General features: G+C 35.6%; 1 protein-coding gene across 1 annotated transcript in view; it reads left to right on the forward strand.

The window, feature by feature from the left end:
- SNX27 (sorting nexin 27) overlaps nt 1-18,762 on the forward strand; it is a 68,514-nt gene that overhangs the window by 40,480 nt on the left and 9,272 nt on the right. The window contains exons 5-8 of the mRNA XM_079155327.1: nt 1,306-1,410; nt 5,249-5,327; nt 6,959-7,122; nt 17,576-17,665. Coding sequence (XP_079011453.1) covers nt 1,306-1,410; nt 5,249-5,327; nt 6,959-7,122; nt 17,576-17,665 — 438 coding nt within the window. The remainder of the gene's footprint in view (nt 1-1,305; nt 1,411-5,248; nt 5,328-6,958; nt 7,123-17,575; nt 17,666-18,762) is intronic.

The raw sequence follows: 18,762 nt of genomic DNA on the forward strand, positions 1-18,762 counted from the left end.
CTTCTTTAAGTTCAAAAGAGTAAAAGTTCTTCACAATAAGAAAATCCTTTTTAAAAAAAATCATGTGTTAAGGTTGCCTAAGATCATGGTAAGAATGAATCTTCTATCTGTGAAGTTATGAAGAAAGAAAAAGAAAATTAGGCTCATGGGCATGGTGGTGCAGCTTATAATCCCAGCAACTTGGAGGCAGAGGCAGGAGGATCACAAGTTCTAGGCCAGCCTAAGCAAATTAGGGAGACCTTGTCTCAAAATAAAAAATGAAAAGGGCTGGGGATGTAGCTCAGTGGTTAAGCACCCCTGGATTCAATCCCTGGTACCAGGAAAAAAAAGAAAGGAAGAAGAAAATTCATGCTAGTTTGCAGTAGCACCTCATACTGCAAAAGATGTGACCACAATGTATGATAAGTGATTAATGAAGAAGAAAAAGGCATTATAGGATTTAGAACGATCCTTCTGTAATCCAGTGGGAGGAAGGGGAGACTGATGTAATTCTTAGGATGGTTTTAGGCAATGAATAATAATTTTTTAAAAAGTGATGAATGAAGATGGACTTATTGCTAAATAGTTATTTCTCTCTAATAAAAATTACAAGCCAAAAATTTGTTAAGAGAAATGGATTAGTCATCAAAAGCAGTTAAGAGGTGATTTTTTTGTTTGTTTGTTTTTTGGTGCTGGGGATCAAACCCAGGGCTTCACACATACTAGGCAAGCACTCTACCACTGAGCTGCGCACACCCACCCTAAGTATTTCTGTTGAATTAAAGAGAATAAAAATCGTTTACCTCTTTGCTAGAAGAAAATTAGGCATTAGACCTAGTTCAAAACCAAGTCCATTTTTCCTTTACAAAATGCACTGATTATTTCAGAGTTCCAGAAAGAACTAGGATACACACCTTGAGCTAGTCTATATGCCTAACCCTTAAAACCAAAGAATATTTGCTTGAAATTACTGCTTTGGGTTGTTTTTCTTTCTCATTTGTGAATTCTGAATGGGTGATGTGAGTGAAACCAAAAATCTCATCAGTGTTTGACCTAGACTGCTTCACATGATTTTCTGTTTTGAAATGTGAACACATTGGCTTCAATATGCTTCCTTTTTTCCCTTTTCATCTTAAAGATTAACTTCTGCTGCAGCCTGAAGTCAGCTTTATGACTTGTATATTGACTTTTAAGATGTTGTTTTCCCCTTTTTATTGAAACTCACTTCCTCTCTGTCACATGTTTAGATTATTGTTTAGTTAGCATGTTAATGGAAAATTAGGATATACTGGGTCATAAATTCTTTCTCTGTGTCTTTTTCCCCAGAACTACAATGGTGTGTCTGATGTAGAGCTGAGAGTAGCATTACCAGATGGAACAACAGTTACAGTCAGAGTTAAAAAGAACAGTACTACAGACCAAGTATATCAGGTAAGTTAAACTTGAACACATCGATTTGACATTGGATAGTGTGAAACTAAGAAACATAGATTAAATGAATTAATATAAAGTTTATTAAATTATTATTATTAATATAAAAGAACTTTGCCCTCCTTGAAAGGATAGAACAGTAAATATCCCAAGGTATAGGAACTAATGCCCTTCCTTTTGTTGATTGTACTATTCTTTTTAGTTACATGAAAACAGAATTGTAAACAGATCTCCATATACCATTTTATTTATTTATTTATTTATTTAGGTGCTGGGAATTGAACCCAAGAGTGCTTTATCACTGAGTTACATCCCCTTCTTTTTAAGAATGTTTTTGAAGTTTGGAGATAAGGTCTTGCTAAGTTACTGAAGCTGGCCTTGGACTTGTGATCTTTCTGCCTCAGCTTCCCCTCTCTGTGGGATTATAGGCATGTGCCACTGTACTTGGCATCCATATACTCTTTTTTAAAACCAGTCTTTCTTCCTTCCTCCCTCCGTCCCTCCCCTCTCTCTTTCATTCCTTCTAGTCCTATGGTTTGAACACAAGGCCTTGTGTGTACTAAGCAAGTACTCTACCACTGAACTACATTCCCAGTCCTCACCACTTATATTTAATAATTATCAAGATTTTGCCACATTTGTACCATATGTCCTTTTTTCCTTTACATTTAAGGGTTTCAAGCAAAACCTATGTTATTACCTATGTGTGCTTCAGTATACCTCTAAAAAATATGAACATTCTTTTTACATAAGCACAATAACATTATCAAACCTAAAAAATTAGCACCATTTTCTTTCCATAGTCAGATTTTTCTGTTTATCTGAAAGTGAATTTTTATAGTTGGTTTGTTAAAAATCTGGATCTAAACAAAGTTCTTATATCACATTTGACACACACACACACACATATATAGATTTTTTTTTTTTTTTTTAATATAGAGCAGTCCCTCTTGCCCTCCTCAACTTTTTCCACACCATTGTTTTGTTGCAGAAATTGGGTGAGTGTACTGTGGAACGTCCCACATTCTGAATTTATCTGTTGTTTCCTTGTAGTGCCATTTAATATGTCCTTCTTTCTGCCCATATGTCTTTTTCTTAACACAATGCCTTTGTTTTGCTTCTTTCTTTTTTTTTTTGTATGTGGTGCTGGAGATCAAACCCAGTGCCTCATATGTGGTAGGCAAGTGCTCTATCATTGAACTTCATCCCCAGCCCACTACCTATATTTTTTATAAATGAGTTTTCTTCTAGTGGCTTAATTAGTTTCAGGCTCTGCTTTTTTGGTACAAATACCATAATTGGTGTTATGTATATCATATTGCTTCACAGCAGGCAGTACACAATATATGGTTATTCCCCTTTTAGTGGTAACAAGAAAAATCAGTAGGTTTAGTGGTAATAACCTGATTTTTGCATTGTAAAGTTGCCCATTGATCTTTTATCAAATGAGTGTATCCAGAACTATTACCTTAACCAGTGATTTCATAAAGGTTGCATAGTTCTGGTTTTCTAATTATCTCATTTCTTTATATTTTATTAGCTAAAGTTCTTTTGTATATAACTTTTTATTATCAACTAAGGTTGTTTACTTATCCTAAAATGCAGTTTGTGGGAGAGGATAAATATTTCTTTCCTTTTATTGCCAATTTTTAATGTAAAGAATTGGGGCCCTAGTTGATTCCAATGATGTCCAATGAGATATTGTTACATTTATTTATTTACTTATTTATTTTTATTATTATTATTTTTAAATTTATCCTAATTTAAAATTATGTCTAATACATGACAATAGAATGCACTTTGATACATCATACATAGATGGAGTATAATTTCTCATTCTTCTGGTTGTACATGATGTAGAATTCTACCAGTCATATATATACATAGGGTAATAATGTCTGATTCAGTCTACTCTCCTTCCTATTCCCAGACCCCCCCAACCTCCCTTCACTCCCCTCTACCTAATTCAGAATAACTCTATTCTTTCCTAGCCCCCCCGTTATTGTGAATTAGCACTCACATTACATTTTATTTTTTAATATCTTATAGGTTTTGTAAATCAGATGTGATTTAATCATATATTATTTCTTTGAGGCTCAAATGATTACTTTTTTTGGTACCAGGGGTTGAACCTAGGGGTGCTTAACCACTGAGTCACAACCCCAACCCTTTTTTGTATGGAGACAGGGTCTCGCTAAGTTGTTGAGGCTGACTTTGAACTCTGCCTCAGCCTCCCAAGCTGCTGGGATTACAGGCTTATGCCACCATGCCTGTAAGATGATTCCATTTTTGACCTTGAAATTCCTTCATGTCTGCAACCGTATACTCTGGATGCAATCCATTAATTTATGATGGCATCCTTCCTTTTTGTATAACAAGATGTCCTATGCTCATCTTTGTACATTTCTTACCCTACATCTATGAAAAATCATTTCCCTAAGGAATCTTGGTTCTTTTTAGTGAAAAACGGTATTTAAAGATCATGTGCTGGGTATAATCCTTACTTCTAGTCCTTTTTGTTTGCCTTTAATCCTAATTCAATCACAATTTTCAGGGAGATAAGCAGGTTTTTGGATATCTGTGCTTACTTCTCCTTTGTAGCAAACAAAAAAATCTTTCTCTCATACATGTATTCATATATTGTATATCATGGCAAAGAACATATGTAGAATATCTAAAAATATTAAAAAAAAACAGGCATTTTTGAAAATTATACAACAGTGGAGTAATGGCAAGAAAAATGCTTGTTTCTATAGTATGGATTGTTAATGTTTTTTGTTTTGTGTCTTTTCTAAGTGTTTTTTTAGGCCTAGATTTTTTTCCCACACTTTTCCTCTTGTGCTGTTACTAAGACTTCTAGCTAGAAATCATTTTCTAAACCTTGAGTGCATTTCAGTTTCTTGTCAGTTCAGTACAAAATGGTAATTTACAGCACTTTTAATTCATAGTTCTTTTATCATATCGGTGATGAACTTAGGCTTGATATGTGAGACATAGGAGAAGAAGGGATATAATTATGTTTGCTTTACCAGGGTACTCATAGTCAAAAGTTTTATCTTATTCAGTTAATACATTATTTATATTGGGATTGATACTGAAAAGGGATTTTGTTACTACTGTTTGTTTTTTGCTTTGTTGTTTGTATGTAATTTCAATTTTCATTCTGAAATTTGCACATGGAGCCTTCAATTTTTTTTTTCTGTCACGTTAAGACCTTACTTAGTTCCTAGAGAGAAGAACTGATCCTTGTTTAAAATGCCTCTTGTCATAACATTTTCTATTTTCATGTATTTACCAAGTACATTTCTTATAAGATATTGAAAAAGATCTTTGTGTGAGATTTCAAAGAGGAAAACTGATATTAAAAAGAACTGTTACTAGCTTGTATTGGAAAGGAGAAACTCAGATCACAGCTAGGTTATATAAAGAAATTTTTTTTCCTTTTCTTGATATATTTGTATGCATATGTGCATGTACGCTTGCAAAGGATAGCTCTGGCTGGGCATGGTGGCACAGGTGTGTATTACACTCCCAGCAACTCAGAAGGCTGAGGCAGGAGGATCACAAGTTTGAAACCAGCCTCAGTAATTTAGTGAGACTCGGCTACTTAGGAAAAAAAAAACGCTGGGGATATAGCTCATGGTAAAGTGCCCCTGGGTTCAATCCCAGGATATAATAAAGGATAGCTGTGAACCATGTTAGTTTTATGAAACCAAAATAACCAGACCTCTCCCTTTCCTCTCTCCATGTGTGTGCCATATACATACCTGCCTTTCCCTGTAGCATTGTCTGATTTAGTTTTCCTGAAACCATTCATTCTCTCCTGCTTAAACTTTAGGCTATTGCAGCAAAGGTTGGCATGGACAGTACGACAGTGAATTACTTTGCCTTATTTGAAGTGATCAATCATTCCTTTGGTAAGTGCTAGTGGCTAATATTGTTTTATTGTGTATTTTAGTCTAATACTGTTGAATAGAAAATAGTTGAAGACAAAGCAAGATGCCACTCATCTGGCCTATCTGCAATAACTGACCAGGCCAATTCTGTTAGGCCTGGTCATAAAGATGCATGATTGCTGTTGATCTTTCTTCCTCTTTTGTCAGTACATGAAGGTTTTCACACAGCACTGAATTAGGTACTTTCATGAAGTTCTTCTAAATCAGAGGTTCAAAATTCATATATTGTAATGAAACAGCCTTAAAAAGGGGAAGTTCTATTTGGTCACATGTGGTTTCAATATAATTTATGCTTTTTGTAAAGACTTTTAAGAACAGTTTTTCATTTTCAGAAGTTAGAGATAACATTTCTTAAAAGCCTTTGTTTTAATGCTTATGTTTAAATTTCTGTGTGAATAAATTTCCTCTTCCTAGAAAATCATGTTCCATGATGACAGGAATTTTTTATTTTATAAAAGTTAGGGATGGTGGTTACCTGAGTTGCATTGAGACTACACAGGGGAGGGTGTCTGAGTGCTTGCTCTGAAGGACATGGATTTCATACAGTTCATGGGTCTCTTCCACATCCTACAAACACAGGGTTAAGACTAGAAAATGTCATCAATAATATTGATTGATCAGACCTTCCTCATCCCAGGAGAAGGGGTAGTAGACTTGGGTAGCCTTGCCATCCCAGGTCAAGTAGAACAACTTTGATTCCTCCAAAGCAGTCATGTCCCTATTATTATTTTCTTCCCAACTCTCAACAGCCTAACTAGGCAGATGTAAATTATGTTACAAAGGATGCTAGAATACCTAGGATACTAGGTACTAATATACTTGGGTTCTAATCTCATCCCTTTTTAAGCTTGGAGTTTCACTTTGTATAAAATGAGAAATATTAAATCTGTCTTTCATAATGTTTTAAAGCCAAATAGACATCAAGAGAATAAAACTGGGAAAAGGCAATATAGAATTAAAGTGGTGGTGTTTTATCCTGCTGTATACTGTTAGGGAGAAGTAATGTTATTCAGAACAATTTTTTTCTGTGATAAAAGCCTTAGGGGGGGGGGGGGGGATGGGAAGAACTTTTCAGTTCTTAATAAAAATTCATTGAGAATGGCCAACAGGAGAGATTGTAAATGCCATAGTTGGGTAAGAGGCGAGGCTTTCTCTGAAGATGTTCAGATAATGAATCAAGTATTTTAACTCAGTTTGGAGTTCATGCTGTTTGCAGAGTCATCATGTTAATGAAGGACCCTCCCATTCAAGTGATAAATTTCAGTCAATTTGAGGCTTGATTGGCCATAGTTATAGTAGCAGGGATATATTTAGCTAGGTAAATGGTTATTTGTGCTGCCATGGCAGAGCTCCTTGATAAGGTTGAGCTGATGCTCTGGTCAATTATAACATACCAATCTTTTTTTTTTTTTTTTTTTTTTTTTTTTTTTGGTGGTGCTGGGGATCGAACCCAGGGCCTTGTTTTTGCTAGGCAAGCACACTACCAACTGAGCTATATCCCTAGCCCTATAACATACCATTCTTGACCTACCGTAGTTTATACTAAGGAAATTCCTTATATATCAGCTTTCTTTGTTTTGTCTTTTCTTTAGTACGTAAGCTGGCTCCTAATGAATTTCCTCATAAACTCTACGTTCAGAATTATACATCAGCTGTGCCAGGCACCTGCCTGACCATTCGAAAGTGGCTTTTTACGACAGAAGAAGAAATCCTCTTAAATGATAATGACCTTGCTGTTACCTATTTCTTTCATCAGGTGGGTGAATTGATCTTCCTGAAAAGCCTGGTTTCTTTTTCTCTGTTGTAGTTGGTAATTTGCCAATTCATTGTGAATCCTTGGGTAAGCCACTTTGTTCCTTGGTCTGAGTTATATTTATAAAATGTTCTATCCTATTTCACAAAAGATATAATAATAAGTTTTAGAAGTAAAATATTATTTTAAGCTCTTTTTTTTTTTTTTTTTTGCGGTACTGGGGATCGAACTCAGGGCCTTGTGCTTGCAAGACAAGCACTCTACCAGCTGAGCTATCTCCCCAGCCCTAAAATATTATTTTAAACAACAGAAAATGAACATTATGGTTAGGTACCTGTTCAAAAAGTTTTTTCATCAATATTATATATACTGTGTGGGAAAAACAAACTTCTCATTTTCCCTCTGCTTTCACACCACAGTTTCTCCTCACTAGCAAGCAAACAATTCTGCAGTGGATACCAGCTGCACATTGTTAAATTTAATTCAGTTCCAAGGCTTTCTACCTGGAGATAACATCAGGATCCCACAGGTCATGGCCTCAGTCCCCAAGTGTGCCCCCCCTCTTTAGACCCAGTTACAAATCCTGGCCTCTGAAACTTCTGACCAACCAGCTACAGGTAGGAGGTCCCATGACCACCTAGAGCAGCTCACAGAACTCAGGGAAACACTTTACTTAATGTTTACTGACTTATTAAAAACAAATTTTAAAGGTTACCAATAAGCATGAAATGGAGAGTCATATAGGGCAAGGTCTGGAAAGGTCTGGAGTGCAGGTTCCATCCTTCTGAGTTGGAGTGTTCCCCACTTCTGGCATGTAGATAAGTTTCTGTTTACCTCCCTATGAAATCTCCATGTATTCATTAGCCCGAAGCTCCCAGAACCCTCTCCTTTGGGTTTTTGTGGTGACTTCATTGCATGGGCATGATTGAAGTATAGACAACCGTGTCAAAATGCAATTGGACAAAAATACTATAATCTAATGCTAATAGACTGAGAGGGAATACCCAGCAAGGCTTGTCTGTTCAAATGCTTCTTGGCATCTCTGTGCAGCATTCCTTTCTGATAGACATGGGTCAGGACCCTGTCTGAAATGGAGGTCTTATTATTAGAGAATTTTTTAATATTTTTAATTTTGAGACAGGGTCTCACTAAGTTTGCTGAGGTTGGCCTTGATCTTGCAATCCTCTTGCTTCACCATCCTAAGCTGGTGAGATAGTGGGATTGTAGGTATGTATTACTGCACCTGGCTCAAGAATTTCTTTATGACCAGCTCCAACACAGAAAAACCAAGGAATTATATTGTTTCTACTTTATTTTTCAGGTCATGCAGTATACCTTTTCTACCATCAAAGATGAGACACTAAGTTTCTTCCTCCCCCATTTCCATCACATATCCATACCCTTTTCATTCATCTGTGTGTGTATATGTATATGTGTGTGTGTATTCATATATATACACATATAAATATATATATTTACATATAAATATATATATATATATTTTTTTTTTTCTTAAAGGTACCAGGGATTAAACCCAGGGGTTCTTAACCACTGAATCCGTTTAAAAAAAATTTTTTTTATTTTGAAAACAGGGTCTTGCTAAGTTGCTGAGGCTAGTTTTGAACCTGTAATCCTCCTGCCTCAGCTTCCCAAGCTGCAGAGATTACAAGGTGGGCACACTGTACCTGTCCCTTTTTCATCTTTCATCCCCATAATAGAGTCAAATTATAATATCTGTTAGGTCAGTGTTTATATTATTATTGTTCTATTAATAATGAAATTTACAGCAGAACCACATAACAGATACTATTTTTAATTTTTTTTTTTTTTTTTTTGGTACTGGGGATTAAACTCAGGAGTACTCTACAACTGAGCCACATCCCCAGCCCTATTTTGTATTTTATGTAGAGACAGGGTCTCACTGAGTTGCTTAACATCTCACTTTTGCTGAGGCTGGCGTTGAACTCTAGATCCTCCTGCCTCAGCCTCCCAAGCTGCTGAGATTACAGGCGTGCACCACCTTGCCTGGAGTTATGTTGTCTTCTAATCTTCATTATGAGCAGATAGTTGTGTTAGCGAAAGGCCTCTCATATGAACAACAGAGATCCAATAAAGTAAGCAAGCAATAAAAATGAGGAATAAAATAGAAGAACTTCAAAATCAAAAAAATTACATTTTTAATTTTCTGAGGAAGTTTAAAAAAATTACAGTCAAAATAATTGAATACTACATATAAAAAAAGACTATTCTGAGAACAAAAGAAAGTCTTTTGAAATTAAAACTTGTGAATAGCTCACATGAAAAACCAATAGGAAGACTAGAAGATAAATTGGAGAAAGTTTTCTAGAAAATAGAATGAGAAGACAAATTAAAAATGTGAGAAGATAATGAAACAATGGGACAGACGAAGAAGTCCCTTATCAGAATAATGAGAGTTCCAAAAGAAAAAAAAAAAAAAAAAAAAAAAAGATTAGGTATTATCACTGTAACAATTCAAAAAATTTACCATATCAGAAAAGACACAGATTTTCCATACAGGGCTGAACGTAATAAATGAAAATAAGTCCACAGTAAGGCATGTGTTTGTGAAATTTAAGATGAATGGAGACAAAAAATATCTTATGAGCTTATGGGGGAAAAAAAAAGTCACATAATGACCAGGAGTATAGTAGCACAGTGGCAGAGTGCTTGCCTTCTACAAAGCCCTGAGTTCAGTCCCCAGGACTGGGGGGGGGGTGGGGGGGGTGGGAAGCCACACAAAATGGTATAGAAATAAGAATCTGCCCCTGCCGCAGTGCTGGACTTCACACATGCTAGGCATGCACTCTACCACTGAGCTATATACCCTGGCTCCAAATTAATTATAAGTACACAGAAAATTAAGTAAAAAAAAAAAAAAAATGAAAGAGGATAAAATTAGCTGAGGAAAAGCAAAATGTTATAAAAGGGATGAAAAATAAAAATATCTCATGTGACTTTGCTGTAAATTTCATTATTTATAGAGCAGTAATCATATAAACACTGACTATTGACCTAACAGATTTATAATTTTACTTTATTATGAGGATGAGAAAGATGAAAAAGGTATGGGTATGTGGCAGAAATGAAGAAGGAAGAAAGCTAGTGTCTCATCTTTTAATAGTAGAACATTCAATATCCACTATCTTCAGTAGTGGAAAATTAAAAGATACTGCATGCTTAGATTGTCTGTATTTTGGATCTTCTGTTGATTTTTGCTTCTATTTTTGTCTCAACATCCCCCCATTTTTTTCCCAAGTGAACTGACCATAACCTCAAGATTATATCATACCCCTAATAAAACAAAAGATGAAACTTAAAACAGGATCATTTAACCCTTTCTCTTACCTCTTCATCATTCAAAATTTGTGTATCTTGGGGCTAGAGTTGTGCTCAGTCGTTGAGCTCTTGCCTAGCATGTGTGAGGCCCTGGGTTCGATCCTCAGCACCACATAAAAATAAAGAAATGAAATAAAGATATTGTGTTCATCTACAACTAAAAAATATTTTTTTAAAAATGTGTATATCTCTTAAAAGGCAGAATTCTCTTAGGGCTGCACTTGGGCTGAATATACTAAAACCTCAGCATAACTTTCTTTGAGTTGTAGCCTTTTTCTGGGAAATTGGCAGAGTGTACCCACTATAGTGCCTCTATTTCCCTGTCATAAATGCCGCTTCCTTGGGCATACAAAGAATCTGTGCCTTTTTTTTTTCTTTCTTTCTTTTTTTGGTACTGTGCATTGAACCCAGGGACATTGAGCTACATCCCCAGCCTTTTATATATATATATATTTTTTATTTTGGATAGGTTCTTGCTGAGTTGCCCAGACTAGACTCCCAACTTTCAATCCTTCTGCCTCAGTCTTTGAAATCACTGGGATTAGAGTCATGTGCAGCCACACCCGGATCTTTGCCCTTTATGTACTAGGTCACTTTTTCTTTTTCTTTTTTTTCTTTCTTTCTTTTCTTTTTTTTTTTTTTTTTTTTTTTTTTTTTTTTTTTGTACCAAGGATTGAACCCAGGGGTACTTAATCACTGAACCATATCCCTAGACCTTTTATAATTTTTTTTTAATTTTGAGAGAGTATCTTGCTAAGTTGCTGAGGGCCTCATTAAGTCACTGAGACTGGCTTTGAACTTGTGATTCTCTTGCCTTAGCATCCTAAACCACGAGGATTACAGGCATGTGCCATTGAGCCCAGCCTTAGTCACTTTTTGAGGGTGGTGCTTGCTGCACTTCTGAAAGAAAGTCTGGAGGGGTTTTAGGAATGTCCACTGTGTTTGCAGGAGCACTCTCTGTACCAAAAACTTCCCCATTTTGGTTATTGTTTATTTGTATAATACATTTTCATATTTCACAAAGCTCAGCCCTCTGTATTAGTCAACTTTATGTTACTATAAAAGAATGCCTGAGGTGATTAAAGAGCAGATTTATTTTGGATTACAATTCCAAGATTGGATATCCTGATTGCTTTGGGCCTCTGGCAGGAGTGCATGATGGAGCAAACTGCTTATGTCATGAACCAGGAAGCATTTAGAAAAAGGGACAGACTGTGGTCCTAAAGTACCCTTTGAAAGCATGACCTCAGTGACCTAAGGCCCCACCTCCCAAAGGTTTCTTCATCTCCTAATAGTGCCACCCAGGGGACCAAGCCTTTGGGGAACGTTCAACATCCATCTACATATAACACCTTTCTATTTTAAAACACACAATAGTCTTGCCCATTTTACTTGTCCAAATGATTTTTAATCCATTTTGTAACACCTTATAAAATACCCTGTTACTATTTCAATTGGAATTTTGTTAAATTTATCATTTCACAAAAGAATTAGTTTTTATTAAATGCATTATTCCCAACTAAATGCTCAACTAAATGCTAAATTACTCAACTCCTCTTTTCTTTCCTCAATGAAGTTCTGTAGTTTCATTTCACATATGACTTAAGTTAATTCTCAAAATTTTTACATTTTTATTGCTCTTATGAGTGGAATATTTTTTCATTGTTGGAGTGAAAAAGTCATTAGCTTGGAGTCAGAATATTTGTTTCAAGTACAAGCTTTACATAGTAAATCCATAGCAGAGCCTTGATGAAATCTGTTTTCTGGTATATTATAGAGGAATAGTAGCACTTCACGGTTGTTTTTATTAAATGAGTATTAGAATTTAGATGAGGTAGAGCATGTGAAATAGCTTTTTGAATTATAAATATGTAAGACAAAAAGTATTATATTTAGGTGTATATAAAAAACTATTACTGTTGTAGCATTATCTCATACCCAGCAGCTTTTTTGAACTCTTCTTATTGCCTCAAATTACTTTACAGCTTTATTGAAGTATAATTGATATACATTAAGCTGTACATATTTAAAATATACAATTTGATTTTATTTAACTTTATTAAATATATGTAAATATATGGATATGTAAATATATATTTATTTGCGTGTGTGTGTGTGCGCGCGCTTACAGTACTCAGAGATCAAACCTCGGACCTTGCACATGCTAGATAAGTGTTCTATCACTGAGCCACATTCCCAGCTCCTCTTGACCATTTTTAAGTGTGTAGTTCAGTGGTGTTAAGTTTATTAATATTATTGTACAACAGATCTCCAGAATTTTTTCATCTTGCAAAAGTGACACTATTTGCCCATTAGATAACAATTTCTCATTTCTCTCTCCCCACTACCCTTGATAAATACCATTCTTCTATTTCTGTGAATTAGACTACCTTAGATACATCATGTAAGTAGAATGATGGTTTTTCATTTTACTATAATATTATTTTTTCATTCATTTGTGGATGGACATTCAGTTTACTTTCACCTCTTGGTTGTTGTGAAGCTTGCTATTGAACATGGGTGTGCAGATATCCCTGGGATCCCTTTTTAAAATATACCTAGAAGTGACATTACTGAATTATGTAGTAATTCTACTTTTTTTTTTTTTTTTTTGGTACTGGGGATTAAACTCTGGGCGCTCAACCACTGAACCACATCTCCAGCCCTATTTTGTATTTTATTTAGAGACAGAGTCTCCCTGAGTTGCTTAGGGCCTGGCTAAGTTGCTGAGGCTGACTTTGAACTCATGATCCTTCTGCCTCAGCCTCCCAAGCCACTGGGATTACAGGTGTGTGCCACTGTGCCCAGCAGTAATTCTATTTTTAATTTTTGAGGAATTGCTATACTATTTTCTGTAGTTATTGCATCATTACATATTCCTACTAACATTGTACAGGGCTCAAATGATATTTTGATTGTCTTTTGGAAGGTAGTACTCATTTTCCCTTAATTAGGTTTTAGTTATTTTTGTATTATATTTTGATGATAGGAATATCTTTTGTGTTTCTTCAGTTCTAAAGTGTTATAGATTATAAGATTCACCATTATTTTATGTATTGCTAAGAAAAAAGCTGCCAATTAAACTGACACATCATTGATTGTAAGATATGTCCCAATTTCAGATGTTAGAATGTGAAATAATGTGTACCTTAAAATTGATGAGACATTAAATATTAGATAAGGATGATAATGAGCCTTTTTCTTAAGTTAAATAAGGAAGAAATTCATGGGAGTTTATATTTAAATTCTGAATAAACCTGGCAGATTATACACACACTTAAGCTGTTCTTCCCTGAAAGGTTTTTTTTGGGGTGGGGGGGCGAGTACCAGGGATTGAACTCAGAGGCACTCAACCACTGAGCCACATCCCCAATCCTATTTTGTATTTTATTTAGAGACAGCACCTCTCTGAGTTGCTTAGGGCCTTGCTATTGCTGAGGCAGGCTTTGTATTCTAGAGTCTCCTCACTCAGCCTCCAGAGCCACTGGGATTACAGGTGTGTACCACCGTGCCCAGCCTTAAAGTTTACTAGAAGAATAGAAATGGGGGCTGGGGAGATAGCTCAGTCGGTAGAGTGTTTGCCTTGCAAGCACAAGGCCCTGGGTTCAATCCCCAGCACCGCAAAAAAAAAAAAAAAAAAAAAAAAGAATAGTAATGGGATTTTACAAGACGTATAAACCTGCAAGGACAAAGAGAACAGGAGAGGATACCACAGCAGGAGATAACTGTCAGCAATTTTTAGGAAATATTTGAATAATTCTAGAGAAGTTTTGGTATTTGGTATTGTGTAAATAGTGACAGAATTGGTAATTGTTTGTAAAGTGGTTGACAAGAACTGGATATTGTTTGTAAATGGAAAGTTACAAACAAAAACATGAAGCAGTTAACCTCAGAGGAAACAGAAAAAAAAAAAAAAAAACAGTATGCAAGAAAGGAAGGCATAGTACAGCAGTGCCTTAGTTGTGAATACTGTTTACATGCTTATAATAATGTAGAGAATTGATTAAATTTTTATTGAAGGATTGAGGGAAGAGGAAGTAGGAGTGTTTGGGTGTTATATGTGAGCTAAAGCTCAATGTTTGTAACAGTAAATCAACAGTGTCTGAAATTGGTAAGTCAGAAATTATTAGTGTAAGCTTGACATCTAGAATTATTGAAGGATTATCATAAAAAACTGCTTTAGGTGCTTAAAAGTAGCTGCCTTTATGGAATGAAGCTCTGGATTAGACTACTGTTTTTATTTACTTTATTCATTTTTTATTTTTTAAAATATTTGTTTTAGTTGTCAGTGGACCTTTATTTTATTTATATGTGTTGCTGAGAATCAAACCCAGTGCCTCACAGCCAGGCAAGCACTTTACCACTGAGCCACAACCCTAGCCCCAGCAAACTACTGTTTTTATTAGGAGCCTTTTAGTAGTAGTTTTATTTTAAACTATATGTATTTTTACTTTAATAAAATTTTTTAATTAAAAAGAAAAGGAGTCTAGTGTGGTGATATTTATATTTTCCACTCAGGGATAGTCCAGCAATATAATCTTAATTTGAAACGAAATAGGAGAGAACATTTTATTGCCTCATGTGGAAAAGAGCTCATTTAGACTTGCTGGAGTTGATAATCACTCTGACCCACCTCTGCCCTGAGGAAATATTTATCAGATATTTAAGTACTATTATGAGACAGACACCATTTTAGGTATTGGAATTTGAATAAAATAGATGCAAGTATTTTTACTTGGTCATCAGAAAAAATTAGAAAACCTTTTCCCTTAGCTAAATAACCCTTTAAGTTATAGTCCACCCCTGGTATCCTCAGGCATTTGTTTCAGGACTCACCCCGCCACTCATGGATTCCAAAATCTGAGATGCTGGAGTCCCTTCTGTAAAATGGCATAGTATTTGCATGTAGCCTGCCATGTCCTTCTGCATGTTTAAATCATCTCTAGATGATATCTGATACAATTTAAATGCTAAGTAAACAGTGTTATACTCTATCTTTTAGGGAATAATGACAAGAAAAATCATCTGTACATGTTCAGTATAGTCACAATTTTTTGGAATATTTTTTTGTCTGTGGTTGGTTGAATCTGCAGATGCTAAACCCATAAACTATGGAAACTGGATAAACAATGTTTGTTATTTGCACTTTTTACTTCTGCCCCAGCTTTTTTAAAAATTTGGCCCAGAACAGCACAACCTTGTGATGATAAATAGCAAGTGTTCAGGTTCTTCAGGACATTGCATAGCATTTCTTATTGAGCATTCCCTCTGTACTTACGATCTTCTGTGCTCAAGTTAGCCCCACTTGTATGGCTAATTTTAGGGAGAGACTGGCATAATCTTTCCACTGAACAGTCCATGGCAGGATATTGATATTCTTGTGTGGTTCTTAGAACTTAACAGCTAAAGATACTAATACCAATGATACTAATAGTGACTATATATACTTTAAAAAATTCTTAACATCTATTATTTCATTTTGGTATCATTTAAGAGATGAGTGGGGCTAGGGATATAGCTCAGTTGGTAGAGAGCTTGCCTAGCATGCACAAAGTCCTGGGTTCAAACCCCAGCACTGCTAAAAAAAAAAAAAAGAGAGAGAGAGAGATGATTATTATTCATGTTCTACAGACTGTGAGAGTTTCAGTGACTTTCCCAAGTGCATTATAGTAGGTGACTTTCTTAGCTTTTTTCACTGCTGTGACTAAATGATCTGACCAGCACAATTATAGAGGAGAAAAGGCTTATTAGAAGGCTGACTCCATTCCTCAGGGCTTGAGGTGAGGCTGAACATCATGGAGGAAGAGTGTGGCAAAGAGAAGCAGCTCACATCATCAGAAAGCAGAGAGAGAGAGACACAGAATCTCCACTCTCCAGATACAAAATGTATACACCAAAGCCATGCCCCAGTTTCAGTCTCCTCCAGCCACACCCTACCACTTCAGTTAATCCCTTCAGGGATTAATTCACTGATTGGGTTAAGACTCTTAGAATCCAATCGTTTGTCCTCTGAATCTTCCTTCATTGCCTCTTTGGGGGGCATCTCACATCCAAACCTTAACAGTGACAGCTAAAGATTGAATTAGTGTCTTTGCTTTGGTCCTGAACTCATTTTATTACCCAATTCTTTTCCCTTAAGACTATGGGAAATGCTTTCTACCTTAAGTACCATAGCGTCTATGATCTCACTTCAGTTCTCTCCTCAGCTTAATTTATTTGGTACTCAGACAAAAATCAGTCTTTAAAAAACAAAACAAAAAAAAGCCACAAATTTTTGCCAGGTGTGGTGACACATGTCTGTAATCCGAACTACTTGGTAGGCGAGGCAGGAGGATTGCAAATTAGAGGCCAGCCTGGGTGACTTAGACCCTGTGGCTCAGTGGTAAAGGTCCCTGGGTCCTAGTCCCAGGACTGCAAACAAAACAGACAAACATTTATTGCTTTTTTCTTTTCTTTTCTTTTCTTTTTTTCTCTAAGCTCTCTACTTGAAAATGTTTCCTTAAATTAAAATTCCTGCCCCTGCTTTTTAGGATCTTTCAGTAATCTATTGTTCACCTACCTATCCAGAATTATCTTTCATTGTCCCCTCACATGTATCCTTGGTTGAAACCAGCCATATCTCTTTCCTGAATGTTTTTTAAGCTCAAACCCATTCCTGTTTCTTGACTTCAGTGTGTACTTTCTCTTATTCAACCTATCCTTTGGAGGTCTGTCCGAGTCCTTCCTGATAACTATAATTAGCTTTAAGTGTTCCTGTTCTGACTACACATATCACTTACTGTCTGGACTGTACATTTTTGCCATATCATTATTACCTTTAATACAGTATTATGTATTTCAGTGCTAATTGTTTTCACATGGATAAATTTGCCAGAATTTGTCTCTTGATAAGAGAAACAAAATTCTTCACATGCCTTTAGTACTCTTTAAATACTAGTTATTCCAATAAGTATACTAATGTGGCAGTTCACTGTGATGGTGATGATCCAAATGGATATAAGTTTTTCTGGGAATGCATCTGTCTCTTTACTTTTGTCAAAAATATACTTGATAATTGATTTTCATATTCCCTTCTTCCTTGCCTTTGTCTTGGTGACAGGCTGTTGATGATGTGAAGAAAGGTTACATCAAAGCAGAGGAAAAGTCTTACCAATTACAGAAACTATACGAACAAAGGAAAATGGTCATGGTAAGTTAATGTCTCCATAATGCTTTTATAAAATGCCCCCTTTTACCTCTTAAACCTATTGTTCCAGTCATTTTTGAAAGGCACTACAGCCTGATATGTGACTTAACTAACAAAAAAAAAATAAGAAAGAAAGAAAAAGGAGGGACATATTGATATTGATGCAGTCAGTTGTAGTCCTCCATTTAGCACACAAAAAGCTTGGACTAGCATACATAGGGATATAATTTTTATTAATAATAACTAAACATTATTTTTGATAAAGAAGCACTAAAACGAAGTACAAAACATTACAATATGCTAAAGATAAAATTGTAAGAACTGACAATTGTAAGAACTGACATTTAGAATTTTTTTTTTTTTTGGTTACTTAGGATTGAACCTGGGGGTGCTTAACCACCTAGCCACATCCCCAGCCCTTTTTAATATCAAATATTTAAATATTTAATATTTTATTTATTGCTAAGTTGCTTTAGGTCATCACTAATTTGCTGAGGCTGGTTTTGAACTTGCAATCTTCTTGCTTCTGCCTCCCAAGCTGCTGGGATTACAGGCATGTGCCACTGAGTCCAGCTAGATTTTTTTTTTTTTTTTTTGAGTACCAGGGATTGAACTCATGGGCACTCAGACACTGAGCCACATCCCCCAGCCCTATTTTGTATTTTATTTAGAGACAGGTTTCACTGAGTTGCTTAGTACCTTGTAGTTGCTGAGACTGGCTTTGAACTCTAGATCCTCTTGCCTCAGCCTCCCAAGATACTGGGATTATGGCATGCCCACCGCACCCAGCTAGATTTTTCACATTATAAATTATTTTAATTGTGATTTAGCAATAGAAAACAATTTGTTTTTACAACTGTAACAACTTGCATTTTGCAGTTGCTTAGACATTTATGCTTAGTAGTGCTTTGTTTTGCCTGATATCCTAGAGTTATGGTGTTTGATTTGGCAGCTACTAGTCTCATGTAGCTTTTTAAATCTATATTTAAATTCATTTAAATAAAGTTAAATTTAAAATTCAGTTCTTTGATTGTGCTAGCCACAATTCAAGGGCTAAGTAGTCATATGTGACTAGTACCTGCCATATTAGAAACACAGGT

The sequence above is a fragment of the Sciurus vulgaris genome, assembly GCF_902686455.1.
Source record: "Sciurus vulgaris genome assembly, chromosome: 1".
NCBI lineage: Eukaryota > Metazoa > Chordata > Mammalia > Rodentia > Sciuridae > Sciurus > Sciurus vulgaris.